We start from the raw sequence: 17,688 nt of genomic DNA, 5'->3' as shown, positions 1-17,688 counted from the left end.
TCTACTTCTTCTGGGCCAAAAGGATGCACTGGGTCACTGCTGCGGTCCTGAGTCTCCTGCTTAGGGAGGGCGGTCAGGGGCTGGTGTGCGTCCGTACCCAGGTGGCAACTTTCCGCCTTCGGACCCTGCAGCGATACCTGTATGTCGAGGATCCTCCAAGATGGTCTGCACTACCGCCAGCTGCACGGCCTGAGTTACGACACACAGCTCCTGTTTATCACGTTGCCGGGCGGCCGCGCGTCTTTGCGGGAGCTGCCTGTCTTTTACCAGGATCTGATCAGGGTCTGGAATACGGTTGCCTCCTGCCGGTGCTCTCCCCCGTCGGGGGTGGCAGCCGTCCTGCAGGAGCCGCTGCTCAGGAATCCATTCCTCTGCGGTGTTGGCTTCGGCGGCACGTGGCTGATGGAGGAGAGGGCCCTGGCAACCAGAGTCAGGGACATCCTGGATGGCGGAGGGGCGGGCTGGATGGCCCAAGGCACTGGCTGCATGGATGTCCTTGCGCCATGTCTGGGACGCGGCCGCAGCCATCCGGGCGTTGAAAGTGGCACTCGGCCCTGACTCCACTCTGTGTGGAGGAGGCTCAAGCGTGTGGAGCCATCCCGTCCGATCTGACCCCCGTTCGGACGGAATTCCTCATCAGCGTCAGGCCCCGAAACCTCCCTTGGAGGGCTGTGCCTCACAACTTGAGCCGTCTCTTGGAAATTCCCTCTGTGCCATTTCACTCTGCGCAGAGGGATTTCCTGTACAGGTTGCTCCTGCACAATCTCCACTTCCTCGCCCTCGTCTCTCGCCCGGACATGCCCTGGTGTACCATCCTGCCATCTGGCGGAGGCGGGGATCTCCAGTGGAGGGCTTTCTACTCAGGGATCCTCCCGTGTGCCATTGGGGATCCGGGGTGGAGAGTGTTGCACGGAGCAGTCGCGACCAATAGGCGTTTACGCCATTTCATTGACTGCCAGGCCGCCTGCAATTTCTGCGGCCTGGATGAGTCAGTGTTTCATTTATTCACAGGGTGTGGGAGGCTGCAGCCCCCGTTCCACTATTTAAGGGGGTTGCTCAAGTTCTGGCTGCACTTCAGTCCCACGCTCCTGATCTTTGGCCGCCCGGTGAGGAGGTGGGTGCGGGCAGGTCGGTGGGCGTCCTTGTGGGCCTGCTCCTGAGCCTGTCCAAGGTGGCTATCCACAGGTCCAGGTTAGACGCGGCCCGTGGGGGGGGCGGTCGCTCCGATTGTCTGCCTCTTTCCCGCGGCATTCTCCGCGCCCGGGTTGCCCTGGAGAGGGAGCACGCGGTGTCTGCCGGTACGCTTGAGGCTTTCCGCGACCGGTGGGCACCACAGGGACTGGAGTACATCCTGGACTGATATAATAAAATTATAATTTGACACTTATTTTGGTTTTATAAAAGAAAAAAAATTCTAGGGTGTGGTGTGTGTAATGTGGAGCTCTGTGAACAAAGACTTGGAAGCAATTGAAGACCAGGCTCTAGTATTCTATCCTTCACCACAGGGCTATCCAGCTTATAACACTAACCCTCCCTCCCAGAACCATGATAGGGTCCCCCATATCCTCACCTTCCACCCTACCAGCCTGCACATTCAATGGATCATCCTCTGCCATTTCCGCCACCTCCAGCACGATGCCACCACCAAACATATCTTCCCCTCCTGCCCCCTTTCAGCATTCCAAAGGGAACGCTCCCTCCCCGACACCCTGGTCCACTCTTCCATTACACCCAACACCCACTCTCCTCTCCATGGCACCTTCACATGCAAGCGCAGGAGATGCAACACCTGCCCTTTCACCTCCTCCCTTCCCATCATCCAGGAACCCAAACACTCCTTCCAGGTATAACAGCAATTTACTTGTACTTCTTTCAATTTAGTATACTGTATTTGCTGTTTATTGTGGTCTCTTCAATGGGGAGACCAAACGCAGATTGGGTGATCACTTTGCTGAACACCTCCGTTCAGTCCGCAAGCATGACCCTGACCTGCCGGTCGCTTGCCATTTTAATTCTCCGTCCCATTCCCACTCTCTCTGTCCTCGGCCTCTTACGCTGTTCCAATGATGCTCAGAGGCTCGAGGAACTGCACCTCATCTTTCGATTAGGCACTTTACAACCTTCTGGACTCAACATTGATTTCAATAACTTCAGATCATAATCATTGCTCCCATTTTATCGGACAGCAGATGCTGGTAATGGTTCTGATGTTGCCATTTACAGCTCCTCTAGACCCATCTTTCTTTTCTTGATTTGCCCCATTACCACCCTCCTTATCTTGCATCATCCCTTTTGTCATTTAATCACTCCTGCCCTCCACCCTATCAGAGACCTTCCCTTTTGTTCTTTCCTCCCCTCCCTCTGGCTCTGTATTTGCTTAAAAACTGTTTAATCTTTAACGTCTTCCAGTCCAGACCTGAAAAGTTAACTTTCTTTTTCCACAGATGCTGCCTGACTTGCTGAGTACTTCCAGCATTTTCTGTTTTTATTTTTAATTAAAATAGACACGTCTTATCCAAAACAGAGGACGTCAACATCGCAGAAACATCTCACGTAGTTTGAGGGCTGCCTTCTCATGTCAATATCGTCACAGACTCGGATCTAGACATACATCATTAGAGAACGCTAACACAGAGGCTAGTTTGAAAATATTTGTTATAAACACATACAGAAGGACCACAGGGAACGTGTCACGTTATAAAAGTTAAGTACCGTTCAAGGAAATAAAAAGGCAACTGCAATGCAATTTCTCTGAGCAGCAAATTATCTCAGTATATTTTCCTTCTTTTGATAATTTTGGGTAAAGTAGATGTGATGTGTCTCTAGCCCCAACTGAGTTTCCGGAACAAACGGTTCCCATAGAATCTCAAATCTGACCAAAGCACCTAGCCTTCCCCAAAGGGTGATAATGTCTCTTTTACTTTAAGGAAATGCTCTGATGCCAATTTGAAAAAAAGATGAGCAATAAGAATCTAATTGCAAAAACATTAAATAACAATCTAAATTGATCACTGTGAAATGATCTTAGATCGCAGTTTCTGCAACGGAGTTCATTTAAACATTTTCATAAAGGGCTATAATTAGGTAAAGGTGAATGTATATATTGCCATCTCATGTTAATTGTATCCATGTGGTTTATATCAATTAGTTTTAATTGTATTCAGGTGGTGGGTATCATTGGGGACGCTCTTGTATCCATTTATAGGAGGGAACTTATCTAAGGGGTGCACAAAGTGTAAGGGTGATCTGTGAATAAAGGCTTGGAAGCAACTCAAGACCAGGCTCTAATATTCTTTCCTTCACCAACTGGCTATCCGACTTTTTACATCTTATTGGAGAGTTCTCAAAAAAAAAACAGCTCCTGGAAAGCTCAGTTCAAAACCCTACCACCTTGGCTACTAGGATAAATTTGCATTACAGCAGGCACTACATGTATTATATTTAAACTTCTACATTTTTCTGACCGTTTTGAATTGAACTATTTAACATCTGTGCTGGCAGACACAGTGATGTGATTATATTATGAATCATTCCATTGGATATTTCTCAAATTCATAAATGATATTTAATTGGTGGGGGCAGGGCAACGAAGTCTAATGAAACAAGCAAGGAACTACAGAACAACAGCTTGCATTTCTATAGCACCGTTAACACAAGAAAACATCTCCAAGGCGCTTCACATAAGTGTGGTCAGATAACAATTGACACTGAGCCAAAGGAGGAGATATTAGGAGGAGTCACTAAAAGCTTCTTAAAGAGGGTCTTGAAGGAAGAGAGAGGGAGGTGGAAAGGCGAAAAGAATTAGGGAGGAAATTTCAGCGCTTAGGACCTATACGGCTGAAAACAAGGCCACTAATGGTAGGGCAAAGGGAGTAAGGAATGCACAAGTGGCCAATGTTGGGGGAACGTAGAGTTCTTGCATGGGTTGTAGGAAATTACAGAGATAGGGAGGGGCAAGGCCATGGATTGATTTGAACATAAGGATAGAGGGCAAATAGAGGGCACCATTTGTTCGCCGACTACTGTAAATTCTGGCCCTATGAGACTTGAATGGCTCAATAATCATCCTGCTGGAAAGTTCTTTAGTAGCACCCAATCACAGCAGGTCATGCTTTACATGGGACTGCATGAAAGCGGGCATGCCAGGCTGATCAGGAGCCAGCATTGCCTGCTTTGCTGCACCTGCCAAGATGCCACCAACCATTTCTGCAAGCCCTGGACAACCTGCATAGGAATGACCGTGGGAACATCTGTTCTTGGGGTCAGTTTCAGCAGAGGGGCAGATGCCATCTTCTGTGGCTACCATGCAGCAAAGGGCTTGCACAAAGACAGGAACAGTCAGCTGTGAACTGAAACTTGTATGTACCTTCTGACAGGCATGCTGCAGTGCTAACCTATGGGATGTTGCTGTGGAGTGACACAGAGGGCAACTTCCTCACTAAACACCACCATGACTTCAGCTGCCATGGTGGTGGGGGGCAAGGCTAGGCTGTTCCATCAGTTATCTACAGACTCATGCCTGCATTTAGTGTTCCCTTTTCCTTCATCTGGACCTACTACTTCTTCATTCCCTGTCTCTTCAGCATTGGCAAAGACAGCTGATGGATTGAAAAGCTTTTTAAGGCTCTCCAGAGTTTTCTGAATTTTTGTTCCCTCTTTCTCCCTGCCCCCTCATTGTGACATTCCCTTTTAACTATTCTCATCCCTTTAAATTTGATTTACACTCAATTTTCCACTCCTACGAGTGGTGTCATCCTTACACCCATCTGAGTTTGCACCTAAAGTTGCAAATAATAATGCAAACAAGCTTAGAATGGAGAATTGCTATTTGCACTTGAGATTCGGGTGAGTCTTAAAGCAGTGCAAAGCAAATTAGAACCGATTTACACCTAAAGGTGAAAATTGGTTCCAATGTATTTATGACAGGGGACTTAACTCAATATATGTCTAGTCCATGAATTTTTCTTAAAGACAAAGGTTTATTTATACTTAGATTCCTAAAGGATAATTACTAACATTTTTTTTAAGAACAAGAATCAAAAATTCTTTCTTAATTTTCCTGGGTAGTTTCTTCATCTGGCAAAAAATTCCATCCATGAAGCCAAAAAAAAATCCAAATTGGACTTCTTGTACTGCAAAAAACAAATATTTTTCAAGCTAGCTGCTTCCCCAATGGCACAAAGCCAGACCAACCAGTTGTTGTAGCAACCAGGCTATAAACCCATAGATTTTAATCAGATGCCTGTTAAAACATAAAGTCTGCAAATGTTTTTTTTGGGTTTAACCCCAACATACACACAATTTCCTGGTTCAAAAGGTAGGCAATCTACTCCTGTGCTTCTTCTGAGGCTTCAATAACTGTTAGAAAATAGACTCAACCAGTTTCTCTCCTCCTCCCCTGTAAAGAAGCACGATGTCTGTTCAATACCTTTCTTCCTCTTTCCCCTTCACTGCCCAAAATGATGTTCCCAAGCTTAATAACTCACTGAGTTATTAAACCAAACCAACCTTTTATTTCAGTAAACAAATACATAATGCTACTGTACACCATGTTCCTGTGTTTGCTTTTAAAGATGGCATCGCTATCTCTGAACAACCACTAAATATTTAAACTGGTTCAAGCAAAAAAAACGGGAGTCTCTAAATCAGCACTCTTCTAAAAAGGAATTGTTTAAAAATGATGATTAACAATTTTTAATTTTGTCCAGTTGTGTTTGATTTTTAAAAAAAATTTCAAATATAAACAGAAAATATAAATGGCATTAAGGGAACTGATGTGAAGTGCTTACTAAACCAGACTTTGTAAAGAAGATAAATTAACATATGTATCTGTAATAATAAACTCACCGAATTACCCAATTTTAATGACTGTTGTGATTCTTGTCCTTCACTCACTTGGGCTCAATAACTGCAAAGTGCCAGGTTTCCCAAGTAAAATATTTTTTTTTAAGTGTTGAAACTATCAGCTGCAAACTATCAGCTTGCAGCACTGATTTTGGTGAGCATCTCCTTACTTTTACTGACCACTTGCTTCTTCCTCTCCCTACACACAGTTCTTCAATTTGGAACATTGGTGTACCCTTTTTTCCCCATGCAATTTATGGCAATCCCACCTACTGACCAACTGTAACAGTCTGCGTACACAATGCATAATTCCTCACCACTACTGTGGCAACAGGAGAGGGGCTCAAAAGCCACAAGCAAAGTAGAATAATGTTATTGTCCAGGCCAATATTATTCACCATGTGAAAAATTGTTTAGTCTAATGCTAGGATACTCATAACAATCTAACTTTTAAAACCCTAAATAGCCAGTAGCCATCTCACCATCCTGTAAATTTCTGGTCTGGATAATTGCAATTCCTCCTGATGTATGTCGTTTTAATAACATTGACTGGAAGATCAATCTATGCTTGTTTGGAAGCCACATTGTACCACATTCTAAAGGTGTAACATCTTTGCATATTATCGAATCTGTATTTTACAATTTTTCAGACTTGAAATCTTAACACCATAATTCCCCATGATACAGTGAGATGAAACCCTTATATTTAAGCAAACTTTGAATATGCCATTCGAAATGTGATCTGTCACGTTACAACATCGGCATAGATTTGAGCATCTCTCTATAATATAAGGAGTGCAAAGCATGTTGTATGTTCTAATAACTGGAATGAAAAGCAATGCTATACTTAAACCGGTTGGCATGTGCCTTTCTTGGAAAACCTACCCTTAAAATCAGTGGGCATGCATTTTTGTTGGAAAGTCTTTTCTTCTAGAATTGCAAATTAAAAGATGAACATTCCTTAAAACACAAAAACTGATCTAAAGATACAGTGAACGTACAACTGCTGTTAGATCATCTGGGCAGACTGGATATTATTTGTTCTCACCATAAATCATTAAAGAATCATCTTCTCTCTCAATTAAGTGTGAGGTATTACATTTTGAAAGGAAGAATAAGGGGGCCACATACTGCTTGAATAATAAGAGTCTAAATGGGGTGGAGGAGCAGAGGGATCTAGGGGTACAGATACATAAATCACTAAAAGTAGCGATGCAGGTTAATAAGGCCATAAAAAAAGCAAACCAAGGACTGAGGTTCATTTCTAGAGGGACAGAATTAAAAAGCAGAGAAGTTATGTTAAATTTGTTTAGAACCTTTTTTAGATCAAACTTGGAATACTGTGAATAGTTCTGGTCTCCATATTATAAAAAGACTATCGAGGCACTGGAGAAGGTGCAAAAAAGATTTACTAGGATGATACCAGATCGGAGAGGTTATACCTATCAGGAAAGATTGAGCATGCTGGGGCTCTTTTCTCCAGAAAAGAGAAGACTGAGGTGAGACCTGATAGAGGTCTTTAAGATTATAAAAGGGTTTGATAGAGTTGACGTAGAGAAGATGTTTCCACTTGCAGAGGACTCCAGAACTAGGGGCCATAAATATAAGATAGTTACTAATAAATCCAATAGGGAATTCAGGAGAATCTTCTTTACCCAGACAGTGGTTAGAATGTGGAACTCGCTACCACAAGGACTAGTTGAGGCGACCAGCATAGATGCATTTAAGGGGAAACCAGGTAAACACATGAAGTAGAAAGTAATAGAAAGATATGCTGATAGGGTTAGATGAAGTAGGGAGGGAGGAGGCTCATGTAGAACATAAACAATGGCATGGACCTGTGCAGTGCATTCTATGTAAAAGCTGACCAGGTTAAATAAAAGTTAACTGTTACAAATTACCAATCTAGGATTACATTGCATATTTTCAATCACTAATCTGAATATATCTGCCACCTTCACTAAAATTCTCACAAAGATTGTATCCTAAGCCTCTGAAGCAACTGTCCTTAGCACCACTTGTCATCAAGGGAGTCTTATGTGTTGTTTGTATTTATTCACGAAGCTTGAAAGTTACAGTATATAAAACACAGAAATAATAAAAATATAATCTTATTTTCACTTATCTAAAACGTGCTCTCAGATACAGCAACAACTTGCATTTATATAGCGCCTTTAACGTAGTAAAACGTCCCAAGGCGCTTCATAGGAACAAAATTTGACACGAACCACATGACGAGATATTAGGACCGGTCACCAAAAGCTTAGTCAAAGAGTTAGGTTTTAAGGAGTGTCTTAAAGGAGGAGAGAGAGGTCGAGAGGAGGAGATTTTTAGGAAGGGAATTCCAGAGCTTGGGGCCAAGGAAGCTGAAGGCATGGCCGCCAATGGTGGAGTGATTAAAATTGGAGATACGCAAGAGGCCAGAATTGGAGGAGCGCAGCAATCTCGGAGGGTTGTTGGGCTGGAGATGGTTACAGAGATAGGGAGGGACGAGGCCATGGAGCGATTTGAAAACAATTATGAGAATTTTAAAATTGAGTAAATGCCTAAACTTATTGGGCAATAATTTGCTGCAGCAAGGCATCTAACATCATCTGACATTAGTTAGACTTGCCCTTACACGTTTAGGTTTTTAAAATTTGTGTGTGGCAAGTTACTGAAAGTGTGAGCTGATAACGTTGCAGCAAGGGAAACAGGGCATCTGGGACCTGAGTGAACAGGACAAGCAACTATGTATCTCCTTAACCAATCAGATTGAAGGACTGTGAAATAAACAGCACAAGGACTGAGAAGGAAGTGTAAATTAAAGTGGGTGAATTCAATGTCAAATCAGGTACAGAAAAAGAAATAAAGAGAGGGAAAGAAAGATTGGATTGAGAGAGAAAAAAAGAGACAAAGGAAAAGTTAAAAAAATTAAAAATTTTACATTTTTAAAAACTCCACAATACCTGAAGGAATGAGATTTCACACTTGTAATAGTTCATTTTCAGTGTCAGAGAGGTTTATTGGCAGTAATTAACACTTATTATGTGAAATGACTTGACTTAACTTTCTGTGGCGAGTTTAGTTTGTATCTAACGCGGGAATACAGCAACTTCATGTCATTCAATGCATTTCAATCATGAAGCAGTCAGCGAGATGCCGTTTTCACAAAGCTAATAGCGGAGCAGCGCAACTCGGATAGCAACTTTTGGATTTCCACATTTAACCGTGTATCTGCCTCTCACCTGAAGTTGCTGTCCCATTTTTGCATAGATAATGGTGAGCGCCATTAACTTCACCATTATCTTGACAGCAAATTCTGGCCCAATCTTTTAAAAACTCTTTTTCAAAATGTTTAAATTGTTAGTTACTCTGCAGAAAATGTGAACATTTGGTTTAATACTGATATGTATGGTGCTCACACGTTGTTAATTGAGCACTAGATGGCCCCTGATGGAATTAAGCACATTGTAGCAATTCCATGCCAAGGTCTCTCTTGTATTGCTTTTGTTATTCTTTGGTGGGAACATTCTAGAGCATCTGGAAATAAAATTAGTTCCTTTATGGAACACCAATTTTCAGTGTTTCTTTGGACATAACAAATAAAAAATTTGCTCAAACTAAGTCAAAGGTCAAAGGATTTCTATAATCAAAATTATCAAATGGAAGGTTAGAAAATATTTTTGATAGAAAATGCAAATCAGATAATCTCACCTCCCAGACAGAGGTTTGTAAATATCACAAAGTTTAGTTTATGTTCAATGGAAACCAGTAATGACACTGCAAAATCCCACAGTGTTGGCTCCACCTAATCCAGTCTGGTGACTACCAACAAGCACTTAAAAGAGGAACTCTCTGATGCCAACTGGCTTTCTACCTCTTAACTGTATGTAAAATTGAGCATTTTTCTAGTACTGAAGTAGGTACTGGAATCAGTGAAAAAGTCCTACTGCAAAGACTACTGCTTTTTTATGCAATATTTCCAAAGCTACGTTACACAAGATGTGCCTTTGTCCTAACACAAGAAATATTTTTAATAAACGATCTTGTGTCACCAAAGCACAATTATTTACACAATAGACTTTATAAGGGGCATTAATATTTTGAATGGAAGGACCCATTTACAATATCTGTGTTATTAAAATCAGCCACAGCAATAGGCTGTGCAGTATCGTACAAGACTGGGAAGCAATCTCCATAACAGCCCATATTTCTATATTTCCCAATATAATTAAAGAGCAATTATAGAATGAGCAAACAACAGGCTTCGTATTCAATGTCACAGAAGAAAGATATATAATAATGAAAGGCCTCAAGTCCATTATGTAAGACATGAGAATGAAATGGTGTGGAAAAATAAAAGGAAAGGAGTTGAAGCAAGTTTTGCAAAAGAGTTAATTTACTCAGCGTCAGTAGTAATTGCACAATGAAATGCACAATACATCTATTAAATAAATATTTATTTTGTTTATACTTATATTTATTATATCTGAAAAGAATAATTCTTCAGTATTCAGCACAGTAATGCATAAAGTTTAGAAATATGAGCAGGCACATTAATACATGCACAAAAAAACAACTGGTTAAAACCTGTTAATTCCCAAGACTAAAAAAGATCAATCAACTGCTAATCTTAAAAAAGTAAAAATAATAATTCAAACTAACATGCTATAGGTGTGAATAAAATACAAAGTTTATCATATTTACCTTAGCACAGAGCACAGCCACGCTGCATGTTAATAAAACAGACATTTTCAATATTAAACGCAGGAAATGTTTAATATATTTTCCAAAACTATAAGTGTGAGATGTGCGTTTTGCATTATTCTGAATCACTATTACTACTAAGTATAATCTTGAGAACAGTATAAAAAATGACCTAATAATGAATAAACATTAATTGTCTGCTTCAGCACTTTACAACTGATATGTATTTTAAACTACCAATTTTTAAAATGTATTTTCAAAGCCTCATTTGAATCCCCTTTGAACAAGGCCTATCAGAACTGAACCTACTACCCCCAATTACTGATCTGTTTCACCTGCAACTCAACATCATATCACCTAGCTCCGGTTTCTGAAAAAATGAGCCTGTTGCTTCGGTGTAATGCATACTTACATGTATCAGCTTATAGTGCAAAGGTATTTGATTCAGTGTCTGAGCTACAGGAATAGATCAAATCAAACTGGTACTAAGAAGATGTAGGACATAGGGAGGGCTGTGTATTCCGGTGCAAAATCAATTGCAGGTTTCTTCATTCCATAGCATTTAAGCTGGAGGTTTGACTTTTAAATCAGTCACAGTATAAACAAGGTATACAAAATGTAATTAAATTAGGATCTCTAATTCTCTGTAGAATACTATATATACTGATTTAATAACTTTTAATGCGATAGACTAATAATACTTATTTAAGCAGTAAAGGAAAGAAACGCAATGGTTTAACGGGTAAACATACAATCTGGTGTGCTACTGAATCCTACAGACAAGAAATGTGCCAGTTTCAATTCTTGGTCTGTGTTCAGTTAACTAATCTTAGCTTGCATGGAAATTAGGGCACATCAGTTGACTTCAGTGTCCTTCGGCTAGAGAGCAGAAAAACAGCCAGAATTTCCACTTGCAAATGGTATCCAGTCATTTCTGCTGGAAAGTGAGCAAATAAGGACAGTAAATGAAGATTAGGTTGGGTATGGCTGCGAGGGCCCACAGTTAAATAGGAACATAGGAATATAGGAACAGGAGTAGGCCATTCAGTCTCTCGAGCCTGCTGCGCCATTTGATAAGATCATGGCTGATCTGTGACCTTTAGTTACCAAAAAGCTATCTATCTCAGATTTAAATTTAGCAATTGAGCTAGCATCAATTTCCTAATATAACTATAAAAGTTCTTTGTATTGGTTTTGATATCCCTTGCAAGTTTCTTTTCATACTCTCTTTTTGTAGCTCTTACCATCTGTTTTGTGACCCTTTGTTGACCTTTGTATCTTTCCCATTCGCCAGGATCTGTGCCATTTTTTGCCTTTTTGTATGCCCTTTCCTTATGTCTTATACTGTCCCTTACCTCTTTAGTTGTCCATGGCTGTTTTTTTTGGCAAGTAGAGTTCTTGCCCCTCAGGGGTATAAACCGATTCTGTATCACGTTAAATGTTTCTTTAAACATTTCCCACTGATCTTCAGTCGTTTTACCCATTAACAGATTTGCCCAGTTTACTGTGGACAGTCTCTGTCTCATCCCATTGAAGTTGGCCTTACCTAAGTTTAGAATCTTAGCAGCTGATTCACTTTTTTCCCTTTGAAACACTACATTGAACTCGATCGATCATGTTATGATCGCTATTGGATAGATGTTCACGCACAGTTAAGCTGTTAACTAAATCTGGTTCATTACTCATTACTAAATCTAGTATGGCTTGCCCCCTTGTTACCTCTAGGACATACTACTGTAAAAAACTATCCCGGACACACTCAAGAAATTCACTACCTTTCTGACAGTTGCTAGTCTGCTTCTCCCAATCTACATGAAGGTTAAAGCCCCCATTAAGACCACTATGCCTTTCTTACACACTTGTCTAATCTCTGCATTTATACAATCTAGCACTTCAGAGCTGCTGCCAGGAGTCCTATACACAACTCCCACTATAGTCTTAGATCCTTTCTTATTTCTCAATTCAACCCATAAGGTCTCTGTTGGCTGCTTACCCCTCGTTAGATCCTCCTTTATCATTGAAGTGATTTAATCTCTAATCACTAAGGCTACTCCTCCCCCTTTTCCATTTTCCCTACCTCTCCTGTAGACCTTATAACCCGGTATATTTAGTTCCCAATCCTGACCATCCTGCAGCCATGTCTCAGCAATAGCTATCATGTCATACCCTCCAATTTGAATTTGTACCTGTAGTTCATTTAATTTATCCCTTATAAAGTTGAAGCATGCCAATACTCACTTAACCCATACATTAAAAATGGCTGAATGGGAAAGAAACCAGGGGGCTAAAGACAACAATGGAAACCTTCCTGAGCAACAACCTTCAGAGAAATAAGAAAACAGAGAACATGGGGAGCAACAATAGAGAGGCTTTTTAAAAAAAAACAATATGTTACTATATTTCTAGTGTTTCTGTAGGTATAATTAATCATATTCAATACATGGTGGCATAAAATATTTTATCAGTTTTGCAAATTTGTACAATGCAAATAATTATCAGAAACATTTTCACTTTGGATTGATTTCATTCCACAATTCACATGACAAATGTAATCAGAATAAGGACCTCAGACTGCATGAACAGCAACGCGCCTGGATATTTGTGTTGTTTTAAAGCCTTTCAGCAATTCTGCTGCTGAAGGGAATTATCAGAATTCTCAACACTTGTTTGTCAGTAAGATTTAATCCTCTCCATTTAATTATTATGTACTACAAATGATAATGTTTACAAAATGTTTACAAATTGATATGGAAAAATCTTATGATGTTAGTGTAATCATAATAAGGAAAGGCCCAAAATAAAACCTTCTTTTGAAAGTAGTATATTTAAAGGCATATAATTAAAATAAGCATAGGAAGCACAAATCTCATGATTTCTCCAAAACTGTTTGAAATTAAAGCATAAAAGTGCTGTTCAAAAGTACAACTATCAAACCACTCTTCCCATTTGTGATATTTCCATTAATTGCAGAAAAAATGCCCTCTGGAGCCTGATCCATAATAAATCAGCTGATTTTCTTTTCCTTCCAGTTAATTGCTGCTAACATTAATCTAGCACTCCTTTACAAACACCACTACTTAATTTACTGGTCTATTTGATAAAGGTTATACTTAAAGAAACCTGTTTCCCCATAATTCTAAATTATCAATAGGCAAACATGATACTGTACTTACTTTAAACATGCAATAAAATCTACTTTAACTGATTTATTCAGCCAGTAGCCAGACTGTATATAAATTATATAAGGGCAGTACATGTACATGAGGTTGTGAACCAAACCCATTCAGTCCTATAGTAATATGAAAAGATACACAATTCTACTTGCCAATATCAAACCATGCACACATTTGCCTATCTAGCAAATTATTTCCCTCCTAAAGTAATGTATTGTGTGATAACTTTGAGAATATGAGTAATAGGTGCTATATAAATGCAAATATTATATAACATACAGCAAGAGGGAATGGAATGCTCCGTATTTTAAATATACTTACGTCTTTTCTGTGAAACTGCTTGCAAACATGCAGTCACAATATCGCTGCTCTTCTGCAGTTTATGTGAAAGATTGTCTTTTCTCTTTACCTGACGAACCAGCTTTGCAGACTGCACAGCAATTCTGTATTTTAGCTCTTTCACAATTCGCTTCAGCTCATCTAAATCTGTTAACATGAAAAGAAAATTATAATATGGAATAGCCATGAAACTATTATGTGTTGGTAAGCATGGTGTCAAGATAATTTTACTTATTGCAGAATTCTGGTAGTAAATTGTTTATGTACTCCTTGTCTATAAGGTTCCACTAATATGGCTGAGAATGTTTATTTCAATATTCTCACCGCTTTTCCATTAGTAAAATAGCCTACATTTTAGATTTTCTTTTAAACTGCCAGCCCCCACCATCCTGTGTTCAGTGTGGAAGCCCCTCCTTCATATAATTGTCACAGAATTACCTGAGCAAAGGATGGCACCAGATGGTGTCATTCTTGCAAGGTGCACTGTAAAATCAGAGATGTCAAATCACTAACTTAAATTACTAAGAATTGTTTTCATTTCTGACAAGTAATGGATTTTTATTGCAGATACATAACATTCAAGATGGGCTAAATCCTGAATAAGTACACCTTCCAATATTTGTGGCAAAAGTTCCGCTCTCAATCGACTATCTCGCTATCAAGATCAGGATCTCAATCCATCATTCCCACCCCCACCAATATCCATTGTCCGTTCAGCTAGTGTGGTGTCATTTAGTGGAATGAGGAACACAGATTTGACAATACAATTTAAGGCGCATTATATTGAGTTTTAATGTAGGTTCATTAATGTTACATTTTAGAGCTGTGACACGAGTTAACCCTCAATCATGTCCACTGAAGCCCTATGTTTCACATTTACCCTCGGGCTCCACAAATTACCTGTGAGCTCACTGCTACCTAGTCAAGTATTGCACCACTTTTTGTTCAGTTCCTGACACTACAAACACAGAACAGTTCGATTATTCGCATATATACACACCACTGTTTAAGAACACGTCAAACCAGAGAAGACGACCTCTATATGTTTAGTCTTCCCCCTTTACTTGCTATGGTAATAAAATTAAATGTGGACGTCCAGTCCCTATACACCTCCATTCCCCAACAGGAAGGCCTGTTTCTTCCTTGAATATACAAACATATGAATTAAGAGCAGGAGTAGGCCATTCAGCCCCTCAGGTCTGCTCTGCCATTTGATAAGATCATGGCTGATCTGATTGTGACCTCAACCCTACTTTCCCGTCTACCTACTATAATCTTTGACTCCCTTGTTAATCAGGAATCTATCTAACTCAGCCTTAAAAATATTCAATGACGCTGCCTCCATCGCTCTCTGGGGAAGGGATTTCCACAGACTCACGACCCACAGGGAAAATATTTCTCCTCATCGCCGTATTAAATGGGAGACCCCTTATTTTTAAACTGTGGCCCCTAGTTCTAGTCTCTCCCACAAGGGGAAACATCACCTCAGCATCTACCCCTCAGGATCTTATATGTTTCAATAAGATTACCTCTCATTCTTCTAAACTCCAGTGTATACAGGCCCAACTTGTCCAACCTTTCCTCATAAGATAACCCCCTCATCCCAGGAATCAGTCGAGTGAACCTTCTCTGAACCGTCTCCAAAGCAATTATGTCCTTTCTTAAATGAGGAGCCAAAGTGAGTACACTTACTCTTTCCCCTACACTCTGTCTGCCACATCACCGCCCCCACCCCACATCTCCTTCTGCACTGCCAACACTACTCTGTCACATCACCCCTCATGCCCACTCAAACCTCATCTCCATCTTACCTGCACCTACTCACCTCGCCAGTACTCATCCCGCCACTACCACTCAACCCAATCCTCATACAATCTCATGGCTCTATCTCATACTCACCCTCTCGTGCATTTCTTTCGTGGTCAGCCTCACTCAACCTGCCACTACCTGTGCAGCAGCCACAGGGCATGCATCACATATGTGCAGTAGGCAGCGTAAGGCAAACGTGACGTGAGCATGAAGGGGATGCACAAGGGTGTTTGAGGGTTTGTCATGGTTGTTACTTATATTTAATTTCCGAGCAACTCACATCACATATTATATTGGCACCACTACTGCCATGTCTCCGCGAATCTTGTCTGGTTTGTGCAATAATGCCCTTTCCTGAGGATCACTATGAAGACCCACAACTGATGATACCCATTGTGTCACTGCAGAGTGGGTGTAGGTGTATTTGCAGGGCTCTTTTGTGCAGACGGCTGAGAGACGTCGGCGATGTCCCCGTTTGCACCCTGGAAGGATGCGGAGGAGAAGTTGTTGAGGTCAGTGGTGACTTTGACAGCGACAGGTAAGAAGATAGTGCTCGGGCCAGCTGGGAGCAGCTCAGCATGAAGGAGGCTGCAGATGTCCACGACTACATGTCGAGTGACTCTGAGCCTCCGTGTGCACTGCTGCTCAGAGAGGTCCAGGAAGCTGAGCCTCGGTCTATGGACCCTGTGGCGAGGGTAGTGCCCTCTGCGACGCATCTCTCTCTGCGGTAACCCTCCCTCCCGCTGTACAGGTGGATGTGTCACAGCGCTCTGTTGTGGAGCTCCACGTGTCAGAGGTAGACGGCGTGGATGGCGAGGCTGGTGATGCTGTTCGCCCTCCGAGGAGGTCATGACTGCAGCGACAGTGGCCCCCATCCGGAAGATGTACATCTGAGGGGGTCCGCAAGATAGGTCCATGTCTCTGGACCCCGGGGTAAGTGTGCAAGTTGGTGACTTTGATTGTCAGGAGGAGGGTGGTGGAGGCCAAACTTTGTCCCGAGTGACAGAGTGGCCTCCTGCAATGAGTGAGGGTCTCCCCCCCACCCCCCCACCTGTCAAATGGACCTTTGCAGCTGCCGCAGGCTGACAGCTGCAACAGGTCCATTTGAACTGGGAGTGTTTCCCCCAGTGTGAAAAACAGTCCCAGTTTGCTTTAAAATCCCACCCCTCCTCACATAATCCCTTAATCAGGTCAGTTAATGACCTGAACAAGCAAAGTAAATAGCGTCAAGTGGCATCCCGCTGGCTTTAATTGCCTGCGGGATTCCCACCAGCGAGGGCTGTGCGCGCACGCCGGTGCGTCAGTGGGGAACCCAGAAGTGCGCGGGTTCGAGGCGGGCTCCGGTCCCGCTCCGGGATTTCCCGATTTTCGGGGCCCCCCCGCCAGGAATGCACCCCATAGCGGGTGCTAAAATGATGCCCCTTATGTCCTCTTCACAACTTACTTTCCTACCTACCTTTGTGTCATCAACAAATTTAGCAACCATACATTCGGTCCCTTCATCCAAGTCATCGATATAGATTGTAAATAGTTGAGGCCCAAGCACTGAGCCCTGTGGCACTCCACTCCTTACATCTTGCCAACCTGAAAATGACCCATTTATGCCTACTCTCTGTTTCCTGTTAGCTAACCAATCCTTTATCCATGCTAATATGTTACCCCCTACACCATGAACAGAGGCCCAACCAGTCCCCACCCATCACCACCCTCCTTCGCCTGGCTGAACTTGTTTTTCCGTTGCACAACTTCGCCTTTGACTCCACTCACTTCCTATGTCGCTATGAGAACCTGTATGGGTCCTAGCTGTGCCTGCCTTTTCATAGGATACGTGGAA

At 41.7% G+C, this 17,688-nt stretch overlaps 1 protein-coding gene across 2 annotated transcripts in view; it reads right to left on the bottom strand.

Moving 5' to 3' along the window:
* Positions 1–17,688, bottom strand: part of tbc1d30 (TBC1 domain family, member 30) — an 84,943-nt gene that overhangs the window by 63,232 nt on the left and 4,023 nt on the right. For both annotated transcript variants that reach the window (XM_067999473.1, XM_067999474.1), the window contains exon 2: positions 14,028–14,192. In XM_067999473.1, coding sequence (XP_067855574.1) covers positions 14,028–14,192 — 165 coding nt within the window. The remainder of the gene's footprint in view (positions 1–14,027; positions 14,193–17,688) is intronic.

The sequence above is a fragment of the Heptranchias perlo genome, chromosome 18 (genome assembly GCF_035084215.1).
Source record: "Heptranchias perlo isolate sHepPer1 chromosome 18, sHepPer1.hap1, whole genome shotgun sequence".
In the NCBI taxonomy this organism is placed as follows: Eukaryota; Metazoa; Chordata; class Chondrichthyes; order Hexanchiformes; family Hexanchidae; genus Heptranchias; species Heptranchias perlo.
This window is presented reverse-complemented; position numbering and strand designations above follow the sequence as displayed.